This window comes from Xiphias gladius, chromosome 8 (assembly GCF_016859285.1).
Source record: "Xiphias gladius isolate SHS-SW01 ecotype Sanya breed wild chromosome 8, ASM1685928v1, whole genome shotgun sequence".
NCBI classification, from domain to species: Eukaryota; Metazoa; Chordata; class Actinopteri; order Istiophoriformes; family Xiphiidae; genus Xiphias; species Xiphias gladius.
Window position 1 is genome coordinate 30,660,116 of NC_053407.1, and position 27,749 is coordinate 30,687,864.

General features: G+C 40.4%; 3 protein-coding genes across 11 annotated transcripts; all 3 read right to left on the reverse strand.

The window, feature by feature from the left end:
• Positions 1-56: 56 nt before the first annotated feature.
• On the reverse strand, positions 57-5,555 carry sycp3 (synaptonemal complex protein 3). 5 transcript variants are annotated; one of them, XM_040132802.1, is made up of 9 exons: positions 5,485-5,555; positions 4,799-4,939; positions 4,603-4,684; positions 4,299-4,333; positions 3,722-3,839; positions 3,350-3,449; positions 2,473-2,571; positions 1,726-1,830; positions 57-733 (listed from the first exon to the last, which is right to left on the reverse strand). In XM_040132802.1, the coding sequence occupies exons 1-9, from the start codon at positions 5,534-5,536 to the stop codon at positions 680-682; spliced, it is 786 nt and encodes a 261-aa protein (XP_039988736.1). In that variant the 5' UTR covers positions 5,537-5,555; the 3' UTR covers positions 57-679. The 5 variants fall into 5 exon arrangements, with proteins under 5 accessions (XP_039988736.1, XP_039988740.1, XP_039988739.1 ...); XM_040132806.1 differs by having other exon boundaries at positions 59-733; positions 5,478-5,522; XM_040132805.1 differs by lacking the exon at positions 5,485-5,555 and adding an exon at positions 5,264-5,471 and having other exon boundaries at positions 59-733.
• Positions 5,556-7,705: 2,150 nt separating this feature from the next.
• Positions 7,706-13,500, reverse strand: actr6 (actin related protein 6). The gene is made up of 11 exons (XM_040132801.1): positions 13,267-13,500; positions 12,606-12,723; positions 12,423-12,491; positions 12,187-12,310; positions 11,274-11,409; positions 11,123-11,179; positions 10,519-10,617; positions 8,921-8,999; positions 8,606-8,777; positions 8,289-8,427; positions 7,706-8,145 (listed from the first exon to the last, which is right to left on the reverse strand). Exons 1-11 carry the CDS (start codon positions 13,332-13,334, stop codon positions 8,016-8,018), a joined length of 1,191 nt encoding a protein of 396 aa, XP_039988735.1. The 5' UTR covers positions 13,335-13,500; the 3' UTR covers positions 7,706-8,015.
• A 133-nt stretch (positions 13,501-13,633) lies between these two features.
• On the reverse strand, positions 13,634-24,594 carry LOC120792932 (protein FAM3C-like). 5 transcript variants are annotated; one of them, XR_005707901.1, is made up of 12 exons: positions 24,325-24,594; positions 23,603-23,641; positions 22,221-22,304; positions 20,277-20,351; positions 20,074-20,182; positions 19,238-19,296; positions 19,079-19,129; positions 18,902-18,986; positions 18,388-18,514; positions 17,495-17,674; positions 13,778-14,041; positions 13,634-13,668 (listed from the first exon to the last, which is right to left on the reverse strand). XR_005707901.1 is itself a non-coding variant. In XM_040132332.1 (10 exons), exons 2-10 carry the CDS (start codon positions 23,628-23,630, stop codon positions 17,585-17,587), a joined length of 708 nt encoding a protein of 235 aa, XP_039988266.1. In that variant the 5' UTR covers positions 23,631-23,641; positions 24,329-24,594; the 3' UTR covers positions 15,717-17,584. The 5 variants fall into 5 exon arrangements, 3 of the variants coding, with proteins under 3 accessions (XP_039988266.1, XP_039988265.1, XP_039988263.1); XR_005707902.1 differs by lacking the exons at positions 13,634-13,668; positions 13,778-14,041 and adding an exon at positions 14,167-14,493; XM_040132332.1 differs by lacking the exons at positions 13,634-13,668; positions 13,778-14,041 and having other exon boundaries at positions 15,717-17,674; positions 24,329-24,594.
• Positions 24,595-27,749: the final 3,155 nt, after the last annotated feature.

The window sequence follows — 27,749 nt, forward strand, 5'->3', positions numbered from 1 at the left end:
ATGATTACAAATTTTTAAAATGCAAAAAATTTAACATTCAGACCTTCAGGATGTTGATAATGAATTAAACTGAACTCTAAACACTGACTGTCAGAAAATGGAAGACTTTGCACCAAACTGGATTGCACAAAAAGAACCTTATTTATTTTTTTACTCATTCACAGAAGTTCAAGATGATTTTCCAGTTTAAAATTTTGATGATCACTTTCATCATCTTTGTCTCAAGTCTTCTACCAATTAACACATCATACAAAGCATTTGCACTAAAAATATTATAACCGTTTCTAAATTAACAGTGAAACTTGTTGAAGACTTGAACTGTGTCTTTTACTGCCACTAAAACAGCCTCTCCAAACCTATTCTAAACGGCGCCCACTAGAGGCCGTTCTCCGTAGTGGACAGACATGAAATAAAAATACAGCAGGGTGAACACATGACTCAGCTATAGGAGACAGAACAAACAATTCATATTTTTATTAGAAAGTCACTGAAATCACAAACTGTTGCTACAACATAACAGAGGACCAAGTCCCAGCATGAACGTGAACTAAATATAGTTCATAGGAGCTATGTAACCATGACAACCCTGCAAGATTACGGCTATAAAAACCACGGTAACACCAACCTAGAATGCATCCTCAACGTAGGAACGAGCCGTGGGTGCCGTGGTAACAGCAGGTTAGAACAACATGGTCTGAAGCGACTTGCGGACGGTGGCCATCTCCTGCTGTTGCTGTGGAAACACACGTCAACGACGCGAATGTGAAGATAAACCAACGACTTGTTCTGAGGCTGCAGAATCGGTGACATCTTTTTAAAAAAAGCTTTTTATTAATGTCAGCACATAAATTAGCTCCTTTATTATTATTGTTGTTTTGTTTTTTCTTATATTATTGTTGTTTATTTTATTCCATTTTATTTTGTATTACTTTTAACTGTATGTATTTATTTGCCTCATTGCAGTCCTGAGATGTTTTAATGATGGCTCAACCATGTAAAACACTAACTTTGTTTTCAAAAGTGCTGGATAACTAAAGATCATCATTATTATGGGGACGTGACATGACAAGCAACTGATATAATTTCCCGATGCAGCCGTACTAGATGGCATTTTGTCCGTATTTTTACTATTACAACAGTACTTTCTTCACCTTGCACGTATTCATTAGTTAATTTATTTTAATCATTGTCTGTGGTGCTACACTCACCCTACATTTATTCAGCCCAGCTGTATTTTGGGATGCTCTGATATAGAAGTTCTGGGCCAAAACCCATAGAACAATAGCAATAGTTGATGCGTTTTATATTTTGTTTCATTTTTACGTATTGACCCCCTGGAAAGAAAAACAACTTGGACTGTAGCTTCGTTTCACATGGTGAAAATTTTGAAATAAACAAATTTAGTTACACTTTGAATATTTATGGTTATTTGCTCTGTGAATTTAGTCTGGTTTACCAAAGCACCTGTTTTTGTCAACAATTTAAAAAATGCCAATATTTAACCAATATGTCAGTGACTAATTCTTTTTAGTGTATTCTGTTAGTACTCAGCTCTTCAGTGACCCAGTTCCCCACAGACATTTAAAACAGTTTCCTGTTATTAAATTTTATGTATAATCTACTTTGACTGCCAAATATTTAAGATGGCTGGTAACATTACGACTTCGCTGCACATCCCCTGAATCCCTGACGTCTGTCAATCCTAATTCTACTAACTGAACTCACCGTGTCCATGAGGATCTTCTTCTGCAGGGTGGCCATCTCCTTCCTCAGCTCTTGTTGCGCCCCCTGCAGGAAAGCCTCGTGGCTCTTCTCCATGTCCTCCATGTTCTGGAGGAGACACAGGGAGGACTTAAGTTCGATTGCTCTATCACTGATACTTTTCACATACTTTCATGCACTTAGTCAGTAATTCCACTTACTTTTCTATTATATCTTTTTTGCCAGCACTTCCTTTCAGTGTATAACAATAATTCCTAATAATATAATTATTCATTAAACACGACCTGGATCTGGATAAGCAGAAGAAAATGGATGGATTAATGTATTTAAATATAAATTATTTGTCTAAGGTCCACATATGAACTTTACATAAGGTCAGAGGTCTGGAACAGCAGCAGTGGGGATTTTGTTTTGTTTTCCAGCCATTATTTTGTTAGAAATAACCAGTTTAAGCCTGTTTAGGACCTGATGGTACCCTGTGTTTATATTATTTTAATTTGAACTTTACATTGTCAGTACTGGCATGAATTGCACTACTGTCCCACCTAGCACATCCTACCTAAATATAAAAAGACATGAATTTGATGTGAGACGTATAAGCCTACATGTTTTGAAAGGATTCTTTTCTGGAGACTTTCTGCGGGTGTCAGGATGTTGACAGGTAGCAGAGCGTAGCATAACATGGAACCAACATTAAAACTCTCGGCGTCCACAACAGCAACAGAGAGCGCAAAGCTTAGAAGGCCTCACCTTCACAAACTGCTCGTATAGCTCTCTGACAGTCTTCAGTTTCTGGCTCTGCACCACTCTGGCCTGCTGCAGGATTTTCTGCTGCTGTCTGAACAGATTCTGCAGAGAGAAGAGTTCATTACTAACATGCTCTACTCTGACAGTACCGCCTCCTCTCTCTCTTTTCTGTGACGACAGATTATTCCGGTAATATAAAGAAGCTGTCCTTTGCCGGTGAAATCTTGGGGGGATTCTGTTTATATTTTTGTCTGTGAAGATTCTCAGTCATCCAGGTCATGGTATTCTGTGAGTGCTCTGCGAAGGCAACTGCACTTGCGTGAAGTTCGTGAAGACGTTCGGCCTCTCATCCGAAAGGCTTCTTCAGTTCTACCTGGCTAGTGGGGGGGTCCAGGTATTTATCCTCTGGTGAGATCAGCAGCACTTGTGAGTCGTTGAGCTCACATGAGTCCCGGTGTGGACGGGTGTTCGGCTGTCTGGGGAGTGAACTTAGAACTGCATTGTAGGCGTCTGACAGGTGGTGTCTCAGACCAGTGAGTCACTAAATAGAGGAGGTGGTCTACAAAAGTTGTACAGTTATGTACAGTTTAATATACTTTAGATGACTGTTAATGCAGGCTTCCATGTTTCCAGATAACAGCAAGTCAGTGGTGCTTTGTACAGGCATTGGTAGAGCAACTGAAGCTTATACAAGCACCAGCTTAACGATTGATAACGATATGAAGTTTAACACCATATGATGCATTACAATTTAGTGAATTGGTGTTTTAACAGAGGAGAGCTAACCCTAAAAAGGATCTGATGCCAAAGTAGCACTTGAGGTCAAAGAGCCTCAAACTTGCGGCCCTGTCTAACTAATCAACCAAGCAAACGAACTGACGTTGAGCTTCTCCTCCTGCTCCTCGGCTCGCTGGGCTTCAGTCTCCCACTGCTGCAGCGCTGTGGAGACCTGCTGAGAGTACTGTTGAGTCATCTTCTGCCTGCAAACACACACTGTAGTCACCATAATGACACAAATAAACAATTCTTCTACAGTAGGTGATGCTGAAACAAACAACAGAAAATTTTACGATCTCCCATCGATAATGTGTAGACCCTAAAGGATACCTTAAAGGATAAAATGATTGAATATATCGAAAACAAACATGTCTTTTGGCTGTATGCTCTTAATTCCCTACAGAGATCAATGGTTTCATCAGATTTTCCCAGAGTTTTCTGGTTTTCCTGACGTCACGGGAAGACAAAGTCAAACCTCTGGCTGTGATAGTTGTTCCACAGCTGCTCCAGTTTGTGTTGACTTCCCTTCATGTAGTTCTTTGTTAGACACTCCAGACGTTTCTTCTTGGCCTGCATAACCTTGCTGATATCAGCTGGAAGCAAATAAAACAGCACTGCTTAAGTTTCTGTCACACTAACGAACAGAGCTGCATATTTTCACAATTTTCCAATACTGTGCCCATATGTGAGTTTTGGTATAGATACCGAAATGATAGTCTTTTAATACTTTATTGAGTATAAGCACATTTTGCTAAACATTTTCTCATTTAAACAGTCTTACAATGACTACTTTCAGAATAAACTCATGAATCCTGTGGTTCAACTGGGAAATGCCTGATCACGGAGCAAGTGAACAGGACTAAAAATACAACCAAACATTCGGTGCCAAACTTGACGTGACAATACTTAACCTCTTTAATTGTTCAAAGTGGTTCAAGGATATATATTATATAATATCAATAACGTCAAAATGTTTGGTCAGTAATCAAAAATAATTTACCAGCCCAAATTACATCTAAATAACCGCCACGCACGAGTACAAAGCTGCTTACCTCCAAATTTCTCCAACATGGACTGCACCTCATTTCTGGATTGGAAAGAGAGAAAAGTTATTTTCACAGTGGCAGAAAGTAACTAAGTACATTTACTAAAGTGCTGTACCTAAGTACAGTCCGAGGTACATCTTCTGTACTCGAGCATTTCCGTTCCATGCCATTTCATACTTCTTCTTCACTATATTTATCTGACAGTTTTAACCACTGGTTACCTTTCAGATTAGGATTTTAACAATAAGAGTTTTTTAAGATTGAACATTAGAAAACCATTACTAAACCAGTAGGAATGCTGAGTGAGTACCCAACAGCGGATGTTGCCTCCTCCACTTCAAAGTCAGCTGCAGGTCTCTTCTTTGCCAGCTTCTCCACTATCGGAGTTTCAGCTTGGGACAACAACAATCATCAAAATTCAAAATGAATGTTTTTTTACTTAGCTAACCGGACAGGTGTGAAACGCTAACACCAGCACCTAACACCTAACGTTAGCTTCCACTCACCTTCTCTAACATCGTCCTCTGAACCACTCAGCTCTTTCTTTTCATCCTCTTCTGTAAAATCAAAAACCTTTTTATCTGATTTTTCCTCCGGGTGTTTTTTCTTCATCTGTCTCCTCCCTGTCGCCATTCTTCCAGTCCGGTCTGTTGGCACAGATTTAGTTACCCGGTTAATTTTAAACCTCTCACCTGGTGGGCAACGCAAACACAGGACTCTGCTAGTGGCGGCTAACAGTATCCAGCTAATGTTAGCTTAGCTCGTGCTGCTAACGGAGCCAGTTACTGTTTTTTTGTTGTTTTTTTTTAATAATATAAAAAACATTATCAGACTGACGCAACTTGATTTTAGTTAACTCTTAAAATCCAGCGGACCTCTACTCTCTCCACTCTGGCTTCTACTGTCACTTTCTGAGCGAGGTTAGACTCTATTAGTTGGTTACAGGATAAACTCCACCGAGCAAAGCTAACCTAGCTAGCAACATAGGACTCGATTCCCGCCAGAACCGGACGTAGAGGAGCCGTTTAATGGACCAAACCTGCGCTTTTAAAAGTGGATTTTCTAAATACTCGATCTAAAATTAAACTCTAAACTGCTTTCATTGCTTGGACGTTTCATATTCATCCACTCAGCTGTTGAGTTTTAACCGCAGAATTTGTAAAGATACTTGTAAAAATTTAAAACCCTCTGCCTTGAAACATGGACGGATCCACCTCCTGAGGGGCAAAACATGGCGGTTTCATTATCACCAGGATGCTCTGGGGCTGAAATCATTAATTAATCGATTAATCCACGATGAATTCACTGTTACCAGCTCCTCAAAGCTGAATTTGTCCGGGTTTCTCTGAAAGTAAACTCAACATTGTGTGTTTTTGTAAATTGATATCGATAAAACAAGAAATCAGAACATGTTCACTACATTTTACACTAAACAATCAATCGATTATTGAGAAACTATTTGTCAGCGCTACTGATAAAAATAACAGTTATTTGAAGCCTTACAGTTCTATTATGATGGAATAATATGAACTTATCTGTGGTTTTCTGTCTGTTAATTACTGAACAGACAAAAAAACTGAAGCAATCTGATAAACACAACTTCAAAACAAACACACAATAAACTAAAACAATCACAGGTAGATTTTGACTCAGGAGATGGAGGACGGAGGACCCGACGTAGCTAATATTGTACTTGAATGGTACAAATTTCTAACAAATTTGCGATAAATCAAATGATGTAGATTTATAGAATGATATAAGTATGTGGAATTAATTCACTGTTGAGCATTTTCAAAAGCATGATTTTTTTCATTTAGTGTTTTTCCTACAGTACTGGTTTCCATTCACTGCCATCGTGACAAAACTTTGCTGTTATAGATCATCTATCCCAGTGGACATTATGACTCTTTGTTTTGGTCCAACTTCCATTATTGCTGTTTGGTAATAACTGCATTAGATTACATCAGAAAATCGGCTTCGTTTTAGTGTCTGGGTCTAGATGTAGATGGTAAAGTAACACCAGCTTGAAGCTGTTTTACTCAGCCCATCTACTAGATCACTGGTCTTAAGGAAGGTTTCATTCTGTTTTCATGCTCTAAGCTAAATGAAATAGAAAAACTTTGTAATGTACAGAATGTCGTCTCTGAAAAATGGGCTAAAAGTATTTACAAATATGTCAGACATGCAGTTAAAGCAAAATGATGGCAGATAGTGCAGATGGTCAACGGCTGTATTAAACTGAGTTGGGGTTTTTTTTGTCTTCCTCACTAAAACATGTTGATGAAACTCTGGTTTAATGTATGTGGAAAAAATGATAAAAGCACACAAGGTCAGCTCCACAACGCTGCTTAATACAACCCCTACTGTCACTTCTACTACTAATAATATACTTTATCATCAGTCCACCTTGGCTTCATACCTGTATTATCACTTAAGAGAAATTCATATTAGTTTATCTACTATCTGTATTATTACCTAAAAAAAAATGAGGCTCCCAGGTAGCGATGAACATGTCTCTCTTCCCTCATTTCTCTAATTAAAAGGCATAAAACGACCAAAAATACTCAAAGATGTTGCTGCTTGAGACCAAATTACCTAAAGTTTTCTTTAGATTTTTGGAGGCGTATTAAAATACTTTAGACACTCTTTCAAGGCAAAAAAAAAGGCCATGTGGCCAAAAATGAAATACAAGTAGCTGCAACTAAGAATTATTTTCATTACTCATTACTTGTTTAGTCTATGAAATATAGAAAAAAAATAGTGAAAAATGGCACTTACAATTTCTCAGAGGCCACTGAAATGTCTTCAGTTTGTTTTGTCCGACAGTCTGAAAACTTAAGATGTTCCTTTTACTGTCATGGATGAAAAATAAAATCAGCAAAGCTTCACATTTGAGAAGCTTGAACGAGAAAATACTTGGCATTTTTGCTATGAAAATGACTGAAAAGATCAATCCATTATCGAAACGGCCGGCGATTCATTTTCTGTCGTTTGACTAATTATTGCAGCTCTAAATACAAGCAGATGTAAAAGCAAGGAAAGACACAAGAGACAAAAGTTGTGTAAATGTTAGAAGATGAATGAATCGACAGAAAAACAACTGACAAATACTCTGACAATCGATTCATTGTTTCAAGCAAAAATTGTGAAAAAATGCCAAATATTTGTAGATTTCAGCCTCTAACAGAAGATTTGCTGCTTTTCTTTGTCATTTATCATTGCAAACTGAATATTTGGAGGTTTTAGGATATTTGGACATTTGGTCAAACCAAACATAACATTTGAAGATGTTAGTTTTGGTTTTTTGTAAAATAGTCGACTAATCAATAACGAAAACAATCCTTAGTCGCAGCCCTAAAATATTTTAAACACTGAATAAGTCATACTTAGGATTTACGGGAAGTCTTAGCAAATTTTCATTAAAAAAAAAAGTTTTTAAATCAGCATATCAGAAAAACAATCAACACATTCACATATACATGAATAAGAAGAGGCGTCCTGACACACTCAAATATAACACACTGAAATAAAAATATACCTGCTGTAGAGAAACACTGAAAGTTTTCATTCACTCTTTTGAATCCATGTATCAGTTCACTTCAAAGGCAGATACGGTTTATCCTGTAAGTATCGGAGTTAAAGTACAAACAGACGTTTGGGTTGCCGGTGTGACTGATCTCTCAGCTGCAGATTGTTTTTTTCATGTTCATGAAAACGCAGAAGTCAAATGTCAAACTTTTCTTCACAAATACAATGTCCGTTCTCTTCGTAGTCCTCTCTGGTCACCACCATCTCGTCGTAGTCCGGGTTGTGGGCCAGCAGCTTCCCTCCTTCCCACGAATAACAGATCGGACTGCAGGACAAGACAATAAACACCATTAGTAACCGCGTTATCGGTGCCGGAGACGCAAGACTTCTGCGGGGAGACATTGTCTTGAATTCTTGAAGACAGCCGTGGCCACGAATCACCACTGCTCATTAGTTGTAGTCCCTTACTTTGCAGGTAGCAGGACCGACACAGGGAGGTGGGCCGGGACGAGCGATCGCAGCTCTGCCTCCAGTCGCTCTCTGAAGCCTGGAAACAAAGTGTTCCCTCCAGTCAGGATGATGTTCTGGTAGAAGTGGGGCTGCATCTCTGATGGCAGAGGAAAGTAGGAAAGCGTTAGTAGCTTCTCACAACGACATCTACAGACAGTGGAAATTCTAGTTGAGTACGTTTACTACACAGGGACATAATCTAAATAAAAGACGTGGATCTGAGCAACACTAGTGGCGGTAATTTTCTTTGGTCTCCTGAGCCTGAAGCAGCCGACCTTCTGGCAGGGACTGGATGGAGTGGACGATGGCCTCGGGGATGCCCATCTCCTGGATGCCGATGTCTGACGGGTGAAAGAGCATCTCAGGGACAGCAAAGCGCTCGTTGGCCAACCTGAGGATCTGCTCTCCTGTCTTATACTTTCCGTTGAAGACCATCTCCTCTCGAGGCTGGTGGACAGACAGACTAATGAGGAGGGCAGCTGTGATCACTAGACAATGAATATAGCCCAGGACGGCTCGGCAGATTCTGTCTGCTGCATAAAAACCTCTTAAAAATGACAAAAAAATTGAAAACATGGACGCTGTCTCACCTTGCAGAAGCCCTTTTTGATGGCGCTGAAATCTGGAAGAACATAATCCCTCATCACAGTGTTTTCCTCCCCCTTCATCCTGAGAACAGACCCCAATGAAGAACCATCACTTAACCAACAACCACCAAGTCTCAGGTCAGAGACCCCCTAATAAAACACTGGCTCTACAAGTTGCAGACGGTCTTAAGATGGGTTTGAAAGCAGAGAAAGTGCTTCACCACAAGATGCGTTTTAACAAAATCCACCGACCAGCAGCTCTAAAGATCACCGATTAACAAGTTGTGTCTTGTTTAAGACGTAAGAAAAAAAAAGAAAAAAAAAACACGACTGTGTGGTTTTATGGGAGGTTATGTGCTGGACTATTTCCTGGCCCCCAGGAATCACCGGCCAAGAAGCTGCCCAACACATAACCACCATTAAAACCACAAGTTGTAGGTTTAAAGCCTCTTTGATGCAAAATTGTGATCTCGCTCAATATAAATAAAACTGACATGACGTCACACTGCGGTTTAAACAAACAAGATCTAACACGCTGATCAGTGAGCTTCAGAGGAGCTGGTGGGTGGATTTGTTCCCTCTGGACAGAGCCCGGCTAGCTGCCTTCCCCCCCCGTTTCCAGTCTTTATGCTAAGCTAACCAGCCGCTGTCTGTAGCTTCATATTTACTGTATAAACATGCGAGTGGGATCAACCTGAACATCTGAATCTCAGAGAGAAAGAGGAGAAGGGGTTTCTGAGCTATTAAAAAAAACTGAGCTCCCAAGAATTAGATTCAACCTTATTCACCCATGTGAGGACAGCAGCTCATCACCCAGATCAACAGATACACACACAGTTGATAGGAACGGAAGGAAGATCCTGTTGATCACAAGACTAAAAACATCCGAGGCCTGAAACACTGTATGTGGAATGGGTGATGAAAGCACTAATGGATGACTATAATAAATAACTAACATAAATATCGCCAAACGATTTAAAAGATACACAGGTAACGAGGTGCGTGAATGAGAATTCACCTGCAAAGACGTGCTCAGGTAGGTGCAATATGCTCATTGACTTGTTGGACTGTTTTACTCCGATAATCTCTTTACAGATCGTAACTACGCTGTTCGGGCTCTTTCTATCTTTCCAGGAAAACAAAAGAAAAAGTTAAAAGACTCTAAATAAAAAGATAAAAATGACTGAGAATAACTGAACTCAGTTTCTGGAGGAGGTGAACCAACAATCCTCTCTGTCCTTATATCCCAGCTGGCTGTCAAACACGGAACCGCGGTACTGTGGAGAGCTGACCACTGCAACGCTCCCATCGTGCACGATGCTCTCTGGTGTTACGTCTAATCAATCTCTACGATCAATAATCAGTTCCTTGGTTTTGGACACATTCAACTCCAAAAAGCAGCAGCGGTGCAGGGTCTGAGAATATGACGGAATAGCCGCCTCCCTCACAGCTTCCACAGCCGTCGGTGTACGTGATGAAGCTTGAGCTGAGCCAGTGTTTCAGATAAACGCCCGTTCAAAAAAAAATCTACAGTCGATAAAACCAGCAGATGAGACAAATTAAACTCCAGTCAGCTTTTTCCGCGGCGTATCTGGACTCACTGTGCGATCTCCATGTCCTTGTAAAACTGCTGAGAGACGTAACAGACATCTTCTTTCACCTGGTTGATCACATGAGTTTCATCCATGACGTGTAACTGGCTGAAAGGAAGAGGGAGATTATTTTCTGTCATTTGATCTGTTCTGCCAGCTACAGATTAAAACACCCTGGGTTCAATCACGTGCTCGAGGAAATAACATCATTTCTGCCAAATATTGGATCATTTCTAACAGTGACTGAAAGGACACGTGAGACGTTTAGTCTGAAACCTGGGACCAGGAGACACAGCTACTCACTGTTTCTATAAACTTATTGTGCTTTTTATTTTAAATCTTAACCTGAAAAGTAATCAGTTACTCCAGCTGCAGATCAATTTAGAGCAATAAAAGGAACAAATTTCCCTCTGAAGTAGAGTGAAGCAGAAGGATGAAGCGGCAGAAAATGGAAATACTCAAGTAAAGTACATTGTAAATCAGTAAATGTACTTTACTGTTACTTTCCACCACTGACTGTTCTGCCAACTGAGGTCAAACCAAACAACAAGAGAACCTGCAGCCAGTCAGTTAGAACCGACAGAAACCACAGCGCCGAGTGAGGTGGATTTACCGATAGGAGATGATCTCCTTCAGGTGATTGGTCAGTAGCTTCCCTCCAACATTGATCCTGAAAGACAGAATGAACCAACAGCCCATTAACATTTGGTCGTCGTCATTACTGTTACAGCTGCAGGTCACTGATGCCGTTGCGGCGCTCTGACCTTTGGATGCCCTCCTTCATTTTCTTGCTGCGGCAGTAAGGGGAGATGTGGGTGAAGGAGAATCCACTGTCGACCACCAGACAGCAGAGCTCTGAGGGTTTGGCGTGGAAGTAGTGATGAGCGCTGAGAGAGCCCGCTGGAGTGACGCGGAACACAGACACCGCAGAGATTAAACACTAATAAAACCAGCATAATCTAGAAGAACATCCGGCTTTCGCAGGAACGGGATGAAGACAAAGCGGAGTTACGTTGGAGCTCAGTGGAAGAAAACCCGTGGCTATTGAAGGACTTCTCCCGGTATGATTGTTCCAAAATGTTGGCTGTAGAGAGAAGTCCTCACCCTTGGATTCAGAAAGACTAAAACTCAAATGTAACATTTACTTTAGCTACTCGTGGTAATGAGAAAACTACACCATAAAAAACTCAAATAAACCCAGAAATGACAGCTACATCACTGTCAGCTGCACTTTTGGAGTTTCCTTTAAAACCTGGGGCAGTTTCTTACACTTTTGCGTCATTATAGCCTCTTTCAAATTCATATGACGGCAGAAGTTTTTGTTTGAAGAGAAATGAGGCACCAAATACGTTATTTTCAAATCCCACGTGTAGCTTTAAGCAGCAACAGACCATGTTGTTAAACTAAATGTCAAAATAACACCAAGTGCAAATCATTTTGACTTAGGTTTCACCGAGCTGTCACGAAGCCTCTGAGACAACTCTGTAATTCATCGTCAAGTCTTTCTCTTCATTCAGATTCACTAGTGGGTTTAATTTACGTGTCCAAAACGCTTCCCATTTCAAAAGCAATGGCCCCATTAACGCCTCACTTAAGGCGGTTCACTTGTCGTATTTAAGTCCTTGTCTGACTGACTCATTCAGTGTCACCGACTGGACGATATCCAGCTCGACTCACCGTTAATCCTGAGAGCCGACTGGAACTGGTACTCCTCGAACAGGATCTCGTTCATCGACTCCTGAATGGAGGTGAAGTTGAAATACGGCTCCGTGATGATGACGCTGGTGTCTGCAAACTCCACCTGGACCCAGCAAACAAACAAGCAAATCAGCAGAGGAGAGGATGATGAGATCAGATTAGATCAGTAGACAATGTGAAAAAGGCACTGAACAAAAATGAATCAAATTAAACACCTTGAACATCTCTTTTCCAAACAGATGATCCCACACTTTCCTCTGGACGTCCCAGTTAACCAGATAACCCTGGAAACAAAGACCAAGAGAGATGGATGATCGGGAATCTCTGACAGTATTAAACTCCAGATGTGCCCAGAGGTTGTACCGCTGCAGCCTCTGTGTGTGATTGAACTCTCTCACCTTCTGGAACGGGAGGATGTAGAAGAGACCTGACGGATCTTTGATCTCATCGAGCTGATTAGCAGTGAAGGTTTTTAATCTGGACGTCTTGGAGCGAAACTGGCAGTTTGGGATGACGCTGAGGGAGAAGCAGAGAAAGAGAGCTACACTGAGAAAGCCTCAATGATCCGGCAACTGGATGCCAGAGAATGGCAATAAACACGCAAGGGTTTCTGCAGTAGTCAAGCTAAATTCGGGACTTTTCAAGACCTTCTAAGTCGTCGTCTTCCCACGTCGTAATGTTAAATGTCAGACACATTAACCTAAAACTAAACAAAAACCTAAAATACCCTGTTGCAACTGTTACTGGAAGAATTATAGGTATTTGGTACATTCACCCTATGCCGAATCTTAGTTTGAGCCCTGACGCTTCATATTTGGTCGTAAAAGATGTTCTGCACCGTGGGTTTGTTTATCAAAAAGCAGAGGAAACATTAAAACGAGTTTTTTTGGACGGAGTTTGGCGTTAAGTTTTCTCCGTACAAGAGGACGGAAGGGTGCCGTCTCAGAGAACAATACCTGATGTTCAGGATGTTGCTAAACATTACAGCTGGAAACATCTAACAAAATGCGATTTCTATTACTGTTATTATCTTTTACTACTTAACGTGAACCGGCTTACCTGACTTTCTCCTGACTGTATCCTATCTTCGCCGTATAGGCTCCGTTGTCCAGAACTAACGTCGCCATTTTAGGGAGCGAACTGCCCACATAAACAGGTAAATATAAATAAATGTTATTTCAGAATTAATAAAACAAATCACATTACTACGCCTTCCGCTAACGAGACGCCGACATTGATGCTCCGCTTGCTAGTCCCACCAACCAGCTTCGTCTTCACGTCTGCTTTCGTCGCGTTTGCGCAGCCAATCAGATCTTCGCCTCGCTTTTATTTAGGCCCGGGGCGGTGGGCATAGCCAATCAGATAGGAGATTCAGGGTCCTTTTAGAAAAGTGTTCGGGTGGAAAAAGGTCTGTTGTCTAGTTCCTCTCCTCCGTAAAGTCCGCTGAACTAAAAATGAAAACTGAAACAGATTTTAGTTACAACGTAAGAGTGAGAGACGTTCGACTTAAGCGCTGTAAAATAAAAAGACGCCAAGGCGACAGGGATTTATTTATAATCAGTGCACATACAGAAAAAAAACGACAGCGATTGCACCTCCCAGGCTTCCATACAGTTTTCAGGTACTTTCACTGGGCTCGAGTACTTCAGTGTTATCTGCGACAGTTACTCTCCACATTCACACAGAAGCAATAATTAAAAAATAAAGAAAAAAAGGTCTTCTGAAGTTTGTCCTGTTTATACTTGTGGTGTGTCTCTGCTATGTAGGTGTGCGCGCCGGCATCAGTTCAGAACCCAAAGATATTCAGTTTGATCCCATAGATGGCAAAGAAAACCTGCAAATATTCACAATTCAGTAACTGAAAGTATTAAATCATTTTTATGCTTAAAAATTGAAACAACTGAAACAATTATTTCAATTAATTGGACTGAAACAATTAATCAATCAGCTCCTGAATAATTCTCAGTTGATCAACAAATCAATAGTTTTCAGCTCTAATCACTTCCAAAATGTCTTCTTCAGTCACCCTTTGACTCTGAGGGACAGACAACAAACCCCATACCTTCATTTAACGCGGGTACTTTCAATGGATAAGAAAAATCCACAACAAAGAAAGAAAAACAGACCCAGAAATGAGAGATGCTTCACCAATAGCAGCTTTTTTAAAATGGTGCTTTAAAGATTTCGGATGTAGTTTTCCTTTAAGGCTTGGATGGCAGTTTCCTAAGTTTTATTTGAGGGTAAATGTTCAGAACGAGGTCAGGACTGGAGTGTGGTCAAAGAAATCTGGTGGAAAATGGAAGAAACATGGAGAAAATAGAGCAAATTAAGAAAGTAGAGTTTTAAAGAAGATTTTATGGATTCAGAAATTGATTCATTAAAGTTTCTATCAAGTTAAGTACGATAAGCTTTGCACTATTCTTTACTTACTCACTTATGGAGGTGTGTAGGTTGACAGTATTCATGGCTGAGCAGGTTTATATATACAGCATGTCTCTAGGTATTTAACATGTTCACGTGTAATAATTTTCCTACCTGGAATATATTTTAATATATACGGATTCAAATAAATTCTCAGTCCCCGGAACGACGAACCGTCCATAGAAGAGAAAGCTGAAGTAACAATAAGACTCCGTGACCTTCATAATTCTTAAATTGAGTCTGCACTCACAGCAGCCTCGCCTCAGAAGTACACCCCCCATAAAATTGGTTAAACCAGTATTTATTCGATGAGGGGGGACACATAAATTTATAGCATTATTTTTCAGGGCCGGCCCATCTAATATAAGCATAAAATTAAATGTAATAACCATTTATCCATTCTAACATAATGAAAATTCAAAGTTAGAGGAACGTCCCATTAAAATGACCTTCATCTCAGAATCTCCTATTTCTCAAAGGGTGTATTTGATTTTGGCTTCTGATGAATTTAGTCTAAATATCGCACGTGTATTGATTATCGCTCATTTCTTGATTATGACTGTTTTTTGCAGATGGTTCAGTTCACTGATAATTGTTGAGAAAAGTTGATTTTTATGTACATTTTTGATATCCAGTAAAAATAACTGATAATCCCAGAGTGTGGTTGCTTTGCCTGGTTCATTTTCCATCGTTGTCCTTATAATTTAAGTGAAAACCGGTGTCATTCATACATGATGACCTATTAACAAACGTGTAAACCATCAAAAGCATCTAAAAACCCCTTTATTACTTTACTTTACTACGTACAGTACACCCACAACTTTAGTTTTTACAATATTAAACAGATGTTATAGTCATACGCTTAAAAATACGATCATATATGCACAGTACACGTACACAGACAAAGACAGAAGAGAGCAGTTCATTCTTCAGTGAACAGGTCCAGCAGATTTTCTCTGAACAGCTACACCCAAACAAAATTTCCAACCAAGCTTCAAATTTCACTTTCGGACACAAAGTCGTCTTTCACAGGAGTGAAATCTGCCTTTCACCCCGTTTTGGAGCAACAGTGGGAGTTAAAACTTTGTTCAATCAACAGTCTGCCCTCATACGGAGTTAGAGATCAGTGGAAATGAACAACCAGGTAATGGTGTTTAACAATTTCAACATCAGAACTCTTCCCGACTGGTCTTTGTATAAATCTTTGAACAATGACTTCCTGGGTACAGACAATCGTTTTGGTGGCTCCAATCACTCCTCCTCCTCCTCCTTTCCACATGCGATTCCAGTGAAACCGATGGAGGGCAAAATCCAACGCCCACTGTCTGGGTAAAAACATTTCCTGAGGTTTATCTGAAGTTAATATGAGGCTTCAGCGGTCTGAGTTCAGGAGAGTACCTTCTAAAGTATAGAGTTCCCACTTTGTCCTACTATCCCTCTGCTGTGCCTACCCGGGGTCCCGATTGTTTTAGTACATTTTTGTAGGTTATCTATGCATTCATTTTGGTCTTTAACACCTTTTTAACTGTTCCTACCCCACATGCACGGTGTCCTTTCTTCAGCACAAACTCAGCCATAAGTCTGACGTTACATTGCTATAAATAAAACATGCTCACTGATGAACAGACAGACTCCGGAGGGTTGCTAAGCAAGCAAACACTGTCCACTGAAGATCGAAGCGGGAATTCTATACTGAAAAGACTGTAACCGTGATGTAGGTTATACCCATGTAGGATTATTTCATTTCAAGTAGCATAGAACAGATGTATTTGCTGGAAAATATAACCAAAAATATAATAATCAGATTATTAGTCTCCAGTCGTGCTAGCAGCTCAGTGAGGCTGCGCTTAGACTGACATCAGCATGTTGATGTTTGGCAGATTTAATGCTTAACATCGAAACAACAATACTGGACAAATTAAAATGTGACCTGATGGTGGCACTAGATGGAAAGTCAGAGGATCTGCAGAGTGATTCCTGTTCATCCTGAGGAGAACATGAACGTCTGAACCACATTTCCTCACAGTCCATCCAACAGTCGTTGAGACGTTTCAGACTGGACCAAAGTGGTGACCGACAGACTCACATCGCCGTCCTTAGAGCTAGCGGCTAACGCGGCTAATAAACATAGGTTCTGGATCCGACCTGCTATTGGTAGATACTCAGTATTAAAGGGATTGTTTTGCCAACAGCTGCTATGAACACAGGCTCTCGTTGACCCCTTAAACCCCTGAACCTGTCCCCAGTCGGCCGGAGCTATAATCCATTTATGCCAAATGCCTGACAGTTAACTTGGACATTTTTGACTTTATAAGAAGACAAAGAAAGGGTGAAAGCAGCATTAGTTTTAGTCTCTTTTAGGCTTCACTATCTCATGTCGGGAGGAGGATCAGTCCGACCTTCAGTCCTCTGGAGGACACTTTCCTGGGCAGTGTCCTTTAAAAGATCCAGTCCTGAAATGGGACGCAGCAGCAGGGCAGCTGTTTTGAGTGACTTCTTTAACATCTGTATGGAGGTTTGACTGTTCTCTAATATTTTATTGTGTAATGAAGACATGATCCAGAGCAGTCCTTGTTGATGCAAACCGTCCTTCGAACCCCCATAAAAATGGGTAAAATAAAATAAAATTAAATTATTTTGGGGGAACGTCCTCACTTTGGCAGTAACTGACAGCGAGGAAGAGGCAGTGTAGAGATCAGGTGGATTAATCAGAATTTACTTCCAGTGATGAAGGAACTGTGGCGCTGTAAAGAGAAGGACTGGCTCATCCAGGTAGTTGTAGGCTGTAGTTGTCTGCCAGATTTTCATGCCGTGTTCACACTCTTCTGTCTACAAAGTCTGGTCTTTTTAAAGTAGGAAATATCACCTGTTCTCAACTCCGGCCCCCAGATGTCTCGTGTTTCTCCTGCTTTCTGTTCCTTTGTTGGTTTGACGGGTTTCAGGAATCAGCAGCAGGTCACTCCAGGTATTTAGGGATGCATCCTTGCATATCGATGAGCTCGGGCCAGTTTTCATATTTATTATTTGCGTTGTCATTCTTCAGGTACTGAAACAAACAGATAAAAACATGGTGCTGATACTTTTTCAGGCCAAACAACATTAACAAGAAACCACATAACCATTTAAGGACATGATTAGTCAATTTATCGATTAATGGATTGACAAAAACTTAAACGAAAAATGGCCATCAGAGCAAGGAAGCAGCGCAAACATAACCTGCTCATTTTTACACTTTGGTTTTTGTGCAGATAAAACAAACCAGTTATAACATGTTAATCAATGATCTTTAGATGAGCTGCTAGGTGGATCTCGTTCCCTCCGGACAGAGCCCGGCTAGCTGTTCCCCCGTTTCCAGTCTTTATGCTAAGCTAAGCTAACAAGCTGCTAGCTGTAGCTTCATATTTCCTGTATAAACATGCGAGTGACATCAATCTGAACATCTGAATCTTGAGAAGAATAAGTGGTGTCAAACAATTTCTTACAGAGAGTTGCGTGATATGATCAGCACAGTATAAAACAGTGTCATCTGCAGAAAGATGAATTTTACAGTTACGCAAGACGAGACATTCTAAACCACAGGGATCAGTTTGACACTGTCAAAGTCCCCATCAGACAAAATAAAGAGAACTGCAAACCCCGAGATGTTGCCATGGATTCAGTTAGTTACGCTGTGAGCTACAACTTGAGCCGTTTTTTTTATTTGCTATGGAATCTTCTTGTTCCTGTAATTCATCGCATAGGTTTGCTGGCAGTTGTTACCTTCTCATAGTTGGTCTTCACCTCTGTTCCTTTCCCACCAACAAACACCCAGTTATCTCTGAAGCCCAGCGACTGGATCATGGAGCTTCCCAGTTCAGCAATCAGCTTCTTCGCATCTTCATTTAACCTGTCAGACACAAACACATTTTTCAAACAAATTTCACACTACTGGTCAAAAGTTTTAGAACACCCCAATTTTTCCAGTTTTTATTGAAATCTAAGCAGTTCAAGTCAAGTGAATAACCTTAAATGGTACAAAGGTTAAAAAAAAAAAAAAAAAAAAAAAAAAAAAGTTTAGTTCACCAAAAAGTAAAAATCCTGTAAATTTAATAGAAAACAGGCCTTTTTCAGGGACGGAGAAACTGGTTCACCTACAGTTGCAGCAGTGAAAGGAAATTAAGCCTTGAAAGTTGATATAAACAATTCCTACAGGTGCACCAACTTCAGTTGATGACTTACAAACCCTCTGTCCTTACTTAGTGTTTAGATATTTGGAGAAGAGAGAGACATTTACTTTGATGAAGGTTCATCATAAGATGCCATCAACACAACAGAGCCTTTCTCAATGCTCTTCAGGAGCTCAATGAAGGGTTTCACATCTGCAAAACAGACATGGAGTCCAAATGTTTTTCACATCTTCCAATGTTATCAGCTCAAATTGTCTGAAAACAAATTATCTGCTGTTACTTACCCCCACCATACATGTCAAAGTGATTGGTCTTTATGACTTCTCCTGTTTTACCTGTTAGAGAAGAGGACTGATGAATGTACCTTCAGCAACTTTATCATTAAGGATAATTAATACAACTCAAATGGAGGTGATGCAGTGGTTTATTGGTTCAACACTCACCATTCAGTATAACAATGTTTATTCCATATCCTGCGTTGTTTAGTACTGTTCCAAGAACCCTGAGAAAAGTTTGATATACTGTAAATGTCAGACGCTGCGGTTGGTAATACGTCAAAACTCAAACCCAACGAGTGCTGTGGGAGTAGACGACAGAACATGGTACATAGAGACATAACTGGTTTCTAAAAGACTCTGATGCAGCTGTGACCAGATCTCAGTGTTTATCAACGTCTCTGTTACCAGCTCTAACTCCACCTGTGGACACTCGTCAGTGGAGGCTGCTGGATGAACAGATGTTGAACGACAACGTAGTAGAACACAGCTGGAATAATATAAAAACGTGTAGAACAAATATTTAACATTAATATAGTCTTCTACATGTCCTTTTACCTGCTTATAGCTACATTAAAGTCTGATTGAAACCATTTTTCAAATGTTTACATGCTGGTTATAAATGCTGAATATTGAGGGTTAAAGTTACCGAAATGATAAATGCTTAAAAAAAAAAAAAAAAAACAACTTATAACTTTCTAATAAACTGGATCAACACAATGACAATAATGTTCCCATTTTCCACATTTCTCACTTCGCTGTTTGTTTTTAGTGATGAGAAGTACAGAACATTTACCCGAGTTCTGCACTTAAGTAATCTGAGGTACTTGTACTTTACTTAAGTGTTCCCTTGTTAAGCTACTCTATACTTCTATACTACATATCAGAGGGAAACACTGAGATATATTGAAAAAAAAATTAAAAGTCCTATTCTTTTGATTCAATTAACATCTGGTTCCAGTAGCTCTTTCCAAAGAGGAAGTAGTTCAGGAAGAAACACCTACAGCTGGTTTTGGATGCAGATCTTTGGAGCCACGACGTTCGCGGCTCCGCTCTGGATGAAGAAACTGATGTGATCATCTGGACAGCCTCCCTGCGTTGCACACGATCCAGCTGGAGAGTAAAGCAGAACAGTGATTAATCCCCCGCCAGCTCCATCAGATTGACGTCACTGATCCATCCTGATCGGGTTTAATGGATCACTAACCTGAGGGTTTGGCAGACACCTTGGAGGTCTGACTGGACGTGTCAAAGCCTTTGGATAAAGCATGAAGCAAGTCAGCTGGACACAAAAGAGTTATAGAGATGTTAAAGTCACAGGGTGACAACTACAGGATATCACACACAGTTTTACAGTTATAATCAGATGACAGGAAAAAATTTAACGTCATCACAGTCCTTCCAATAATTTTTGAGATATTTCAGTCTGAACCAAAGTGGTGGAACAACTGACAGAGAGCCATACAGCCAGCGTGGCTAAAAACTTCACTGAGCAGTTTATTAGGAACACCACACTAATACTGGGTAGTTCCTCCCTTAGTTCTCAAACAGCCTCCGACTGGAAACTTGTCCATGTTGACCTGATTGCATCACATCATTTCTGCAGATTTGTCAGCTGCACATTCAAGCTGCGAGTCTCCTGTTCTACCACATCCCAAAGGTGTTCTACTGGATCCAGATCTGGAGACTGGGGGAGGCCACTGCAGTCTGCTGAACTTATTGTCATGTTCATGAAACCAGTTTGAGACGACTTTCGCTTCGTGACATGGTGCATTATCCTGCTGGAAGTAGCCATTAGAAGGTGGTGAACTGTGGCCATAGAGGGAAGCACATGGTCAGCGACAATCCTCAGACAGGCTGTGGCATTCAACTCATGATTGGTTGGTATTAAGGCCCAAAGTGAGCCAAGAAAACCCTCCCCACACAGTTACACCATCGCCAGCCTGGACTGTTGACACAAGGCAGGTTGGATCCATGGATTCATGCTGTTGACACCAAATTCTGACGTGTTGTTCATCGTGAGATGCTTCTCTGCTCACCACAGCTGTAGAGTGGTTACCTGAGTCTCCGTGGCCTTTCTGTCAGCTCCAACCGGGCCTGGCCTTTCTCCTCTGACCTCTCCCATCACCAGGGTGTTTCTGTCTGCAGACCTGCTGCTGACTGGATGTTTTTTTGTTTTTTTTCCATTCTGAGTGAAAACTCTAGACTGTTGTGGGTGAAAATCCCAGGACACCAGCAGTTTCAGAAACACTCAAACCAGCCCGTCTGGCACCAACAGTCATGTCACATTCAAAGTCACTGAGATCACATTTCCCCCCACTCTGATGTTTGATGTGAACTTTAACTGAAGCTCCTGACCTGGATCTGCAGGATTTCATGCACTGAACTGCTGCCACATGATTGGCTGGTTGGATAATTGCACCAATAAGCAGGTGTAAAGGTGTTCCTAATAAAGTGCTCAGTGACTGTTATTTTTGTTTTTGTTTTATAAATCAAAATGTGACTAAATACCCAATGTCTGCTTCAGTCTCCACACAAAAACCTTCCAGTAGTTTGGCGCACAAGGCTTCTGCTCTTTCATTGGTCAGAAACACCTTTCAACCTTTTATTTCTTTTTTAAGCCCTTCAGGCATCATGGTCTACGGATGGCAATGTCAGGCTACTCCTTTAAGTTTGATTTACATGCGCCTTGTAACAAGTACAGTAAGACCTCTCTGTGAAGGAGGAAATAACAGTTCAATAGTTAGTTCTGTATTTGCATGTCTTTTTACAATGCAGTCTACCAAACAGCAAGATGTTGCCAAGCTGACATTATTAATAAGCTCTGCCATGTAAATCACTGTCCCAATGTACATTAAACTAATATGTATCCAGTGAATTATTACCTACTAAACTAGGGCCAAATATTAAACGTGTCCACAGTTAGAGAGCGTCACAAGCAGAGCACTTAAAGACCCTTTGTTCAGGATTTCAAATCCTGCTGGTAGTATCAAAGAAAATGTTAATATATATCCCAATTACGTGACATGATCAAAATAATTTGAAGGATGCTATAATCACACAGATTTTCCATACATAGCGGCTTTAAAAGGACATATTAATAAGACGATAAAAGGCTGAATTATGAGCATTATCCATGAAATGTTCCTACCTGTGAATGGGTTGCTGTATGTCTGCAGAATGACTGTGGTGAAAATAACCATGAACACTAACACCGACGTGCTCAGCAAAACCCCTGAGGGAGAGAAACAAGAAATCGACAAACAAGCTTAACAAATACATGAGTCATGTGAGAGGGGCCACGTGCAGTTCTAACTCTGCAGCTCTAAAATTAACTCGGCCTTTACCTCATATTGTTGTGTTTCGGATTTTATTGAATCCTGGTTTCATTCTTTTTTTTTTTTTTTAATTCTTTCTAAATTTGAATCCTCCTCCTTTATTTGCAGTCTGTTTGACTGTTGGATGTTTGCCTTTGCTTTTATTGGGCTATATACAAAGGACTTGATGTTCTCCTCCCTTCTACGCCGCTGATCATGTATTCAAAAGAGTTCATTCTGTTTAATATCCGAGGACAATCTTACACCATTCTGACAGATGTTGGGGATTAAGACGCCTGTTGCCATGTGAAAATTGTCATGTTTAGTGGAAGCCAGGTGATAATGAACCAGGACACTGATCACCAACTATATCGGCTTAGAAATTCAGGCCTGCTGCTCCACTGTATCTCATCATTAAGACAGTAAAACCAGGAGGGTACCGGTTCGTCGTTTTTCCAACCAAAGCACAAAATAAAACTAAAAAAAAACAAAAACATTTCTTATCTATAAAATCCAGACCACATTAGTTTAAACCAAAGTATAATTTTTTTCGGTACCAGTGTGTCTCCTTCCAAGCTTAAACACTAAACCTAATCAGATTTTTTATAATGTACACTGATTGTCCAGTTTATTAGGAACACCCAGCTAAAACTAGGTCAGTCCTGCAGTGAATCCTCCTTCGTGAAGATTCTAACGTTCAGTTTGTGTTGAAACTGTTTCAGAGACGTATTGATTCACCTGTGTAATAATAGCGGAGGATGTAGTGTGTGGTGCTGTTGAAGTGTACGTCATTACACAGAGAGGTGTGTGTGTTATTTAGCCCACGCTCACTATGTGAATGGCGTGGACAAAACAACGGAGACACCGATCCTCCAACTCCAGCATGAGCACACAGGTGAATCAATACGTCTCCGAAACAGTTTCAACATAAACTGAACGTTAGAATTTTTTATGGAGGAGGATTCACTACAGGACTGACTTAGTTTTAGCTGGGTGTTCCTAATAAACTGGACGCTGAGTGTTTGTCAAATAGAATTCAATATTTAACTTTCTTGGTTTTTTTTGGGGGTTTTTTTTTTACTATTTGTTTAGTGAGCTGAAGTAGATAAACTACTCCTGAATAAAATGACGGTTGACTCCCAGGTCATTAAACAAGATGGAAGTAACCACAGTAATAAAACACACACACAAGCTGCCTGGAGGGACGAACACATACTTGTTCTGAAGTTTTGTCGTCTCGCCATTTTCTTTCCCCCTGTTAAAAAAACATAAGGAGGTCATGTCATTATATTAGCACCTCTACTTAAATGACAGCTCCTCTGATTCGCACACAGTGTTTTCTTTGGTTATTTTGACTGCATGTGGCTGTTTGTTTTTTCTTACAAACTGCTATGACCAGTTATTTTCCATATTCATCATTTTGTCTGTAAAATATCAGAAAATAAAATTGCCCATCACAGGCTTCCTGAGCTGAGGGTGATATATTGAGATCACTCATTTTGTCCAAACAACAGCCTGAAACCCAAAAATATCCAAGTTACCATCGATTAAAAAACAGAAAAAAAAAGCAAATTCTCACATTTGAGAAGCTGAAACCAGAAAATACCTGGGATTTCTGTTGTGACAATGACTGAAATGATTAATCTGTAATCAGAATAGTTGCCAGTTAATTCTCTGTCCAGTGAGTAATTGATTAATTGACTAATTGTTTCACCTCTGGTAGCAAATTAAACACAGAAAAAAAAAATACAAGTCCTGCATTCAGATTTTACCTGAGTAAAATGTAAGCAGGAGCAAATTAAAACTGTATTTGAGTAAAGTACATGAGCAAATGCATTTCCTACAGAGCTGTTTATCTCACTCCAGCCTGAGAAGAAAAATACTGTAAAAGACTTTAAAAGTAAAAGGTGTGATAAATCAATGAAGTCTTGCACTGACCTACTCTGGCAGTGAGCATGCCTCCCACATCCCGGTCCGGCCGACACTGACAAGCCCCGCGAGGTGTTTGTTCCTGGAGCTGACGGGACAAGCAGGTTGATCCTGTTCCGCCTCCTCAGCGCGATCACCTGGTTACAGCCAAACAGCTGCACCCAGTGAGCCAGAGTTCACGTTAATAAATAATCAGAATAGATGCCGGTTGGTTGCATCATCTGCTGATAACATTATAAAGTCCCAGAAGGGCTGTTTACTGATTCGAAGTCGCGCGACACCCTGAAATATGTATTCTAATAATAAAAAGTGATCATAAATTCTTAATCTTAATCTCAGTCTGCATTTAAAATACACACCATCAAGCTGATTGGCTGATGGCAAGGCAAGCTTTCATTATGTAATTTTGGTCTCGAATGTTGTGTTAATGAAAGTGTGGCATATAAACAAGAGAGCGCCTAGACGTGGACCCTGTGGAACACCGTGTGGCGCGGTGACCGTTTTGGTGGTGGCAGCCACATCCCGTTTGATATTACAGGAGTTTTTTCTTCGGTGCATTTAACAGTGACGCGTTCACTTACTGCTCTGCGTACATGAAATGCAGCTATGGACATGTACTGAAATATGTACGTCCTGAAAACGTCCGTAACTTTTGTGATTTTTATTAAACTTTTTCTTTGCTCAGACGCATACGTATCACATTCAGGTGCGGAGAGACTTTTTGAGGACACAAGAAATTATCACTGAGAAGAAATACGCTGTTAAAATTTTACATAAGTACAAAAGTATTAGCATCAAAAAATACTTAAAGTACCAAAAGTTCTCATGATGCAGAATGGCCCATTTCAGAATAATATATATTACATTGTTGGATTATAATTATTGATGCATTCATGCGTTCATCACCTGAATGTTTCAGCTGGTAAAGGTGGAGCCCGTTTGAACTGCTTAACATGTTGCAGGGCAGGTTGTTAAATTCCCTCAGGAATCAATTAAGTTTTTTTTATTTGTTGATTAAATTCTGTAGAAATAATCTCGTTCTGCAAAGTAACTAAAGTTGTCAAATAAATTTAGAGCAGTGAAAAATACATTATTTTGCTCTGAAATGTAGTGGAGTGGAAGTACACACTAGAAGAAAGTAGAATAAAATGTAAGTAATTGTAGAGTACATGTACTTAGTTACTTTCCACCACTGGATTTGATTTATTTAAAAAGTGGTTTGAAAAATTAGAAGCACTCTGTGCCTTTGACGCAGCTGATCCTTATTCTACAGTGCGGCGTGAGGAGACACGGATGCGTGAAACTGGTTCAGCAGGGTTTGCCACAGGGAACCAGTTTCGGCCCCGGTCCTATTTACCACTCACGTTAACAGACAAGGTGTGCAGCCAGCTCTGACCACATACTTCAGTACTGCGGATCTGGGGCTGTTTCTCATGGTGTGACTGCTTAGTTCCAAAGAGGAGAAACCTTAATGCTCCAGCACAGATTTACATTCAGGCAACAGTGTTATTACCCCCACGGTTATCAAACCAGCTCCTAAGGTATCTGCACACTTTTTGAAAACTATTTTACTGCTTTAAGATCTTTTGAAGACCTCAAAAGAAGAGAACCGAATACCCCTTCCACAGCAGCGTGAATGCACACGGGCGATACGCTTCAAATTAAATCACAAAATTAATGTGGACTTTCTTCCAAGGATACAGATTCCTCTTGATATAACAGAAGTTTATTTTGACAGTCCCACACACACACACGCCGTCCTGCTGCCCCCGATACTTTAACATAAATTCAAAATAACAGCAGCCTTCTCTTCTCATGCACATCAAGCTTTGACCTAATCACGGTCCTCGGCACTTCATCAGCAGCAGGTTTCAGCTTTGTGAGACGTCATTAGTACAGCTACAGCAGGTAGTGGTTCTGGTCCATTTATTGAAGGCTACAACATGAAAATGTCATCAAGGTCCTTCATGTAAATTACTACAAACAAACAGATGAACTTTGGTTAAAGACCAGTCTGCAGACAATCATCTGTGTTTAGCAACAATGTAATGTAAATGCGGCTGCATTCAAATGACAAAACCTTTCACACAGATGGCGCAAACCAGCCGACGCGATGTTTTAGACACATTCAGTTTGACTGGATGACAGGACACGGTTGTTGCATTCACAGGGAAGATCAGCCACCGAGTCCCAGTTCTTAAGGCTTCCAGCAGAACTCGAAAAGGAGCTTCTGTCTTCAAAACGGCTGAAATCAGAAGCGATCAGCCAAAGTCTGTGAAGGCTTAATGATGCAGAGAAAGAAGACTGAGTCCATCTTCAGGACCACGTACAAAAGTCAGTGTTTCCCACAGGAAGAGAATTTATTTAGGGCTGCAACTAAAGATCATTTGCATTTCCTAATAATCTTCTGATTATTCTCTGGATTACACGTTCGGTCTATCAACTGTCAAAACAGGGCGAGAAATGTCCGTCCCAGTTTCTGAGTCTTCAGATGTCATGTCCTGTCTGACCAACAGTCCAAACCGCAAAGATATTTAGTTTAATATGAAAAAAAAAAACAGAAAAGCAGGAAATCTTCACGTTTTAGCAGATGCAAACTGATCTTTTTTTTTTTTTGCATAAAAAATTACTTTAAGGATTAATCGATCGTGAAAATATCTGCAATTATTTATTTCTGGTGATCAACTAACTGGTTAATCAACTAATCGAGTGATGGGCTAAGCGTCATTAGAGCTAAAGGGGACGTCTTGTTTTGCCTGACCGACAGACCAAAACCCAAGAGAGTCCGTTTACTGTGACGGAGAAAAACTGATCATTCCTACAGGTTAGAAGCTGGAACTGTCAAATGTTTGGTGCTTCTGTTGGACATTAATCCTCGCCGCTCTGGTTGAGAGCTCAGGAAAAAGATATTTCAGTGAGTAAGAGGTATCTCGCGTTAAGATTATTTTATCAAACTGTTTCCAAGAGTGAACTTTAATTCTCATCCACATTATTTGTCCATAGGAAACAAATAAAACCGAGACAACACAACTAAAGGCATTTTTAAATTTCTGTATAAAACAATTCCTATGGAACTAATGTCAGAGTTAAAAAATGAAAGTCCGAACAGCAGAGTACTCTGTTTGCTCTTTATAAAACACCTTAGGGTTTTTTAAGCGGTGCTGAATTTCATTTCTGCATTTCCAAGCTTTCAACACGTTTTAACACGTTTCTAAGGCCACGGACACTTCTACACTTAACCCCAGTTTTAGCTTCTTTGCTGCTACTGACGACCAGTTTCTTTGAGAATCCATTTTAAAGTCATCACGTCCGAGGCGTTACGTGGCCGAGCCCCAGAGAACGGCAGCGAACTTTCTGTTGTCCAGACAGGCCTGTTAGCTCTGCTGGTTCAGCTCGTTCTAGCTGGGTGCAGGTTAAGCTGGAGGCGTGATGAT

Coding starts and splice junctions, on each gene's coding strand:
- sycp3 (XM_040132802.1), bottom strand. CDS start 5,536: ATGAAACCGCCATGTTTTGCCCCTCAGGAGGTGGATCCGTCCATGTTT. Junction 4,685..4,798: donor AGAGGACGATGTTAGAGAAG/GTGAGTGGAAGC, acceptor TGTTGTCCCAAG/CTGAAACTCCGATAGTGGAG. Junction 2,572..3,349: donor AGCAGGAGGAGAAGCTCAAC/GTCAGTTCGTTT, acceptor TTCTCTCTGCAG/AATCTGTTCAGACAGCAGCA.
- actr6 (XM_040132801.1), bottom strand. CDS start 13,334: ATGGCGACGTTAGTTCTGGACAACGGAGCCTATACGGCGAAGATAGGA. Junction 12,311..12,422: donor TTGGAAAAGAGATGTTCAAG/GTGTTTAATTTG, acceptor TGCTGGGTCCAG/GTGGAGTTTGCAGACACCAG. Junction 10,618..11,122: donor AAGGAGATCATCTCCTATCG/GTAAATCCACCT, acceptor TCTTCCTTTCAG/CCAGTTACACGTCATGGATG.
- LOC120792932 (XM_040132329.1), bottom strand. Junction 20,183..20,276: donor GGTGTCTGCCAAACCCTCAG/GTTAGTGATCCA, acceptor TTTACTCTCCAG/CTGGATCGTGTGCAACGCAG. Junction 19,130..19,237: donor AAACATTGTTATACTGAATG/GTGAGTGTTGAA, acceptor CTTCTCTAACAG/GTAAAACAGGAGAAGTCATA.